Source organism: Lactuca serriola, chromosome 6 (assembly GCF_051521515.1).
Source record: "Lactuca serriola cultivar US96UC23 chromosome 6, Lser_US96UC23_V15, whole genome shotgun sequence".
Lineage (NCBI taxonomy): Eukaryota > Viridiplantae > Streptophyta > Magnoliopsida > Asterales > Asteraceae > Lactuca > Lactuca serriola.
Genome location: NC_136413.1, coordinates 195476385 through 195482204, shown reverse-complemented (window position 1 = coordinate 195482204; position 5820 = coordinate 195476385). Strand labels below are relative to the sequence as shown.

Here is a 5820-nt window from a genome sequence, read left to right as displayed (position 1 = left end):
TAAATAATTTTCTATCAAAATGTCAATTTTAACGTTTATAATATTCAAATTGAATGACCCGAATCTATGAGTGTTACAAAATATCCTAAAAAACAAGTAAATGGAAAGACTTCTTCTAGCGTACTTTTAATTCTCCATAAGCTTAAGAATTCATCAAACCTTCTGCCCACTCCTTTTTTATTCAAACTCTAAACTCTAAAGCAACCTAAAATACTCTATAAATAAAACAAACTAAAATAACTGCTAACTCCAGCCATACATCACGTGACTTCAAACCAATTAACCCAACAATAATGAGGAAATTAAAAGATACAAGTCAGCTATGAACATGTCAATGGATTCATAATGTAAAAATGCTACAGAAGCAATGGCAATCGCAGATTCAGGAGAGTATGAATCCTAAACCGCTCTAATGGAATTAGTGAATTTTAATAGATTGAACCATAAGGACTTACGGTGCAAAATTATGAAATACTAGGGACTACCAGCGTAACAAAATTCCCACAGGTACCATTGTCGGTCTCTATTGTAAACTACAAGGACCAATTGTGTAACCTTGTCAATAAAGAATGTGGTTTTAATTATGGCAGTCCCTTGCATTACCATCTTCCCCAGTTTCATCCACCCCTATTTAGTTTTCAATTACATCCTCAAACGCATCCACAAACCCCATTGTGTAAATGGGAAGAACACCTTGTTGTGAAAAGGAAGGGATAAAGAGAGGGAGGTGGACATCCGAAGAAGATGAAACATTGATCAAATACATTCAACTCAATGGTGAAGGTTCTTGGAGGTCATTACCCAAAAATGCAGGTATCTTGATTAAAATTATGGCCAAGTGTGATGTACCATGATTCTCTTCGCATTTAGAAATATAGTCTTGAAAAAGAGAACATTGTATGCTTATGTTTATCTTTTTCTCAACGACCTTTGGCTTCTAAGCATTCATCAGTACCTCCTTCCTTTTCTGTTTTTTTGCTCAAAGTGTGCATTTAATGATGGTTTTCATATATAATGTTGTATTTGGCAAAAAAAAAAAATGTAATTAACATGTCAAATAGAACAAAAATCCTAAAAAACTTCTTCACTAGGTTAAATCCACTGGAATAAATGCATAATTTATTACTTAGTATAACATATGTAATTTTTGATGGAAATTGGGCCAAATTACGATGTTATATATTCAGATCGACACCAAAAAGTATATACTTTTTTCATGTTTTGAAAGCATTAATCTAGTTGTTACGTTAACTACTCAAATTTTTGTCAGGGTTGTCAAGGTGTGGAAAGAGTTGCAGACTAAGATGGATCAATTATCTACGAGGGGACTTGAAGAGAGGCAATATCACTGCAGAAGAAGAAGAAGTGATCGTCAAGTTGCATGGATCCTTAGGAAACAGGTATGCATGGTATCTCTTAATCTTAAAGAAGTACATCAACTGATCATCGATTCTAAGTACTAGACATAAGATAATATATAAACATATGATTCGAAGTCCAAATACTTAGATTAAGTTAAAAAAAAAAAGTTTCAATCAGCTTAACATGCATTGCAAAAAAATTGCAACATATAGTGGAATTGTAGCCTTGCTTCTCCACAATTCATGAGAATATAGTACCATTTAAACATACACTAAAGTGTGTATAGTTAGATGCTCGCACTAGAAGTGTGAAGAAGGTCTACCGAAATTTTAAACTTTTGTCGCATTTTGAAGTGTATAAGTGCTCACATAAATATAGTGCTTAGTGATCAATCTATCCAGTAGTATAGTTATTTAAAATAAATTTGGGGCTCTCAAAATTTTATATAATTTTAGGTTTATGAATATATAAAAAATGTATAATGTTATGATACGTGTTGTAGTAAAATTATTCCCACCACAGCCACCACGTAATAAAGGCCAGTAATATCAAAACCTTCGGAAGGAGTTTAAATAACGCGGAAACAATAACTTCCTCAATTAAGAGAATTTATTAACGGAGAATTATGAACCTATGATTATTTTGCTGGTTTGCATTCTACGTACTTGAGAAATTAAATTCCTATCCTACAAATATTTCTAACATTAAAATTATGATGACAAATTTCTTCATTCCACTTTTCAATATAAATTGTTTAATTTAATATACTAGCTTATGAATTTGATCAATTACATCTTGGTCGTTTAAAATTTACTATGCAATATTAACTCAAATCTAGAAAGTTAAATGGACTCTTATTTATGTAAAATAATAAAGAATGCAAGTACATTATTGTATTTCATATTCATTCGACTTCAAATTGATTATATGCTAACTTGGCATTTCATTCTATTTGGGTTGATTCACTGTATATTACAGTATCCATAACATATAATTTAATGAGAAAGTTGATTGGAATATTATGCCTTGACATTTAGGATGTTATGTTAATAGATACAAATTCAAAGACAATTAAAATTTTTAATAGAAAATAAAAAACCTTTGAATTATTAAAAACTAGTTTATAACCCGTTGAACCACGGGTTATAAAATTAATTAAATTTTTATAATAAAATTTTATAATTATTAATCAATTATTTTAAATAAATCATTGTAAATAAGTTATTAATTAAAAGATATATCAAAATTTTAAAGTTATTATAACTTCACGTTTAACATATAATTAGTAAATGTAAAATTAAATTTTGAAATGAGTTGTTGTCTATTATATCTACATGACATATGACATAATATTAATGAACGAGTTGTATTATAATGATACTTGATAAAAGGAGATTAAAACTATTTATTTATTAAAATAAGGAATGATACTTTTCAGATTAAAAGTTTAATGCATCATATAAAAAATTTAATTGAAATTAGAGTAAAATAATGACGTGTTAAATGAATTCCTTGAACTATAATAAGTTTAAGTTGACATTCCATACAGCATTGTAACTTACTATTAAACCATTCATTGTAATTACTAAATAAACGTCACAATAAATTATGTCCATATTTGCCGGTCGGCTTTAAAAATTAAGTCGCTAAAAGTCATATGGGTGGTGCTAAGTCTTAATTAGACTCGTAGGTAGCAAAGTACCGTGTCCTTGACAGATTTGGTGTCGTGGGGATTTTTAAATCACGGGAACAGTACATGGACCATAATTAAGCCATAAGGTGTAAGATACAAGTCAAGCCCAACTAAGAACTACTAAGATTGAACACGATCTTTTCGACATGAATAGACGTCACCACAACTAGCTAGTTGTTTAATTTGCAACAGCAGGTTAGTTGCAAGGAGGGGCAGCTTTGTCGGATTTGTATCTTACAAATGAAATTTACTTTACTAAACATTAAAAAAAAAAAAAAAGAAACATTAGATGGACCAATTTAATAAATTCATTTTGGTATCTTCGGACACTTAAAATTATGAAGAGTGATGAAGTGACTGCTTCTAGGTTGTCATTATTTTTCTTTAAATCATTAAATTTAAAGTTCAGAAATGATTTTTTAAAACTCCAAACATATATACAATTTCGGTTCATAAAGACTGATTACTTATTAAAATTTCACAATAACAAATTTAGAGTTCATTAACTAATTGGATGTTTTGAAACAAAAATATAAAAATTCTGTTATTATATCTTTAATTATTACTTATTTGAAAGTACTAATTAATAGTTGAAAAATATGATAAAATATATAAATAAAATCTATTCTGAAAAATAATTTTCAATAAACCATTCAAGTGGGCTTTTCAAAAGCAAATTTTATGGTAACTATAGCGATATATATCTTTTATTGCATGTTCATTCTATCGTAAGAAGTCATGAACATATGTTTTTCACTTTTTCTTTAGCACAAATTCTATGATGGAAATTTGTGACGAGATAATTTGCAGGTTTCTATCATTCTATGCATATAATTTTTATATCTTAATCTTTTTTTAGATGGTCAGTCATAGCAAGCCATTTACCAGGACGAACCGATAACGAGATCAAGAACTACTGGAACTCTCATTTAAGCCGCAAAGTGTACAGATTTTTCAGAGGTAAAAACGACTCGGCATTTAAATCGAACAACATAACGGACGTTGTTGAAGCAAATCAAAAAATTGGTCGTGTAAGCCGTTGTGTCGCCAAAAAGTATAACAAGAATAGGGTGGCTAGTAACATCAAGTCACCAATAAAACCTACCAGCAATAAATTAGCCCAACAAACAGTAAATAAAGATAAAACTGACTATCATGAAATTAGCAGCTATTCCGTTCCTACGACGAAAAATGTTACAGAGGATAGAGTTCGTGGCATTGAGTGGAGTTTTCAAGAAGAGAGAGAAAATCAAAATCTGGGACCAAATGAATTTTGTTTCCAATATGATGAAATGATGGATATCAGCAGATTTTTAGGAAGTGGGGCTGTGGATTCATGTGGGGTTTTGAGCATTCATGATCAGGAAGAAGCAGGAGAGATTTTAGCAGATATGAGTGTCGAAAATGCCAAAAAGAATGAGACTGAAGACGTATTCTTGAGCTGGAATTCATCAGAAACTGTGGGGCTTTACTCTAATGGAGATCACATGGAGTTAGGGTGTGCAGGTGATGATGGAGATGAGATGCTGCTTTGGCTGTGGGACGATGAGGAGGAACCTGAGCTACATCACGGCTAGGTTGTTTTCGTTCTTAGATTATGCGTATTACAATATTCTATTATTAAACTTACATGTGTAAAGATTATAAATAAATAAGTTGTTTATCTCTTTGACCATGGGTGTTGATCCGGTAAATTTTTCGGGTTTTGGGTAATTCGAGTCGGGTAAGATGTGATTTAGTTAATCTAATAAAGAATTCAAAGCACATCATTGATTTTGAAATCAACTTCTTTAATTTTTGTTTTAAAAGGAGGTGGAGACTCTAGAGGTGTAAGATGTGATTTAGTTAATCTAATAAAGTAAGCCTCTTGTTGCTTTGATTCTTTTATATTTCAAGGCTAAGAAACTCATGTAGAGGAATGCATGATCGTACACCAAGAGCATTGTGATTAAGGGCGTGTTTGGCAAAAGTAACTGTTAGCTGGAAGCTGGTAGCGGGTAGCTGGTAGCATGTAGCAGATAACTGGTAGCGTGCAGCAGGTAACTGGTAGCGGGAAGCTGTAGCTTTTATTTGTAATATGAATGTTTGGCAAAAGTAGCTGGAAGCTTTTGAAATATATAAAATTATATAAAAGGACAATTGATTAAACATAAATATATATATATATATATATATATATATATATATATATATATATATATATAATTCTAAGGGTAATTATGGAAATTGAGACGAACATAATTTTGTGAGACCATAAGACAAATTTTTTTTAGTGAAGTATCCTAATATTTTATTGTTCATAAAAATAAAATATGCAATATATTGTAACATTATATGTTCTAAAATATTTCCATGTAAAATATGTTAAAATTATTGTTTCATAATATTAGAATATTACACATATGTAACACCGTAAATTTCAAAATAATTTTTCACAATTTATAAAAACATATCTCATTAACTTTCCATAAAAACATCAAGTTTAAATCTCAATTCACATTATACAAAATCCCAAGATCAATGTATATCAAAAATCTCATGCGTGTGTACAAATCAAGCCAGCGCCTTCCCACGGTCATCGCTAGTACCTGAAACAACAACACTAACACTGTAAGCACAAAGCTTAGTGAGTTCCCCAAAATACCACATAAACACACACACACACACACAGACATATATATATATATATATATATATATATATATATATATATATATATATATATATATATATATATATTAGCCACTCGAGGCTATAACTCTGTG

The 5820-nt window shown here is 30.2% G+C and overlaps 1 protein-coding gene across 1 annotated transcript; it reads left to right on the top strand.

The window, feature by feature from the left end:
* The first annotated feature begins 659 nt into the window (after window positions 1-659).
* On the top strand, window positions 660-4963 carry LOC145059366 (uncharacterized). Its single transcript, XM_079007221.1, has 3 exons — window positions 660-813; window positions 1271-1400; window positions 3915-4963. The coding sequence occupies exons 1-3, from the start codon at window positions 681-683 to the stop codon at window positions 4630-4632; spliced, it is 981 nt and encodes a 326-aa protein (XP_078863347.1). The 5' UTR covers window positions 660-680; the 3' UTR covers window positions 4633-4963.
* Window positions 4964-5820: the final 857 nt, after the last annotated feature.

What these genes read in the sequence shown, in the direction of transcription:
- LOC145059366 (XM_079007221.1), top strand. Translation starts at nt 681, where the DNA reads ATGGGAAGAACACCTTGTTGTGAAAAGGAAGGGATAAAGAGAGGGAGG. An exon ending in GTCATTACCCAAAAATGCAG is followed by an intron (nt 814 to 1,270) that starts GTATCTTGATTA and finishes AATTTTTGTCAG; the next exon opens with GGTTGTCAAGGTGTGGAAAG. An exon ending in CATGGATCCTTAGGAAACAG is followed by an intron (nt 1,401 to 3,914) that starts GTATGCATGGTA and finishes ATCTTTTTTTAG; the next exon opens with ATGGTCAGTCATAGCAAGCC.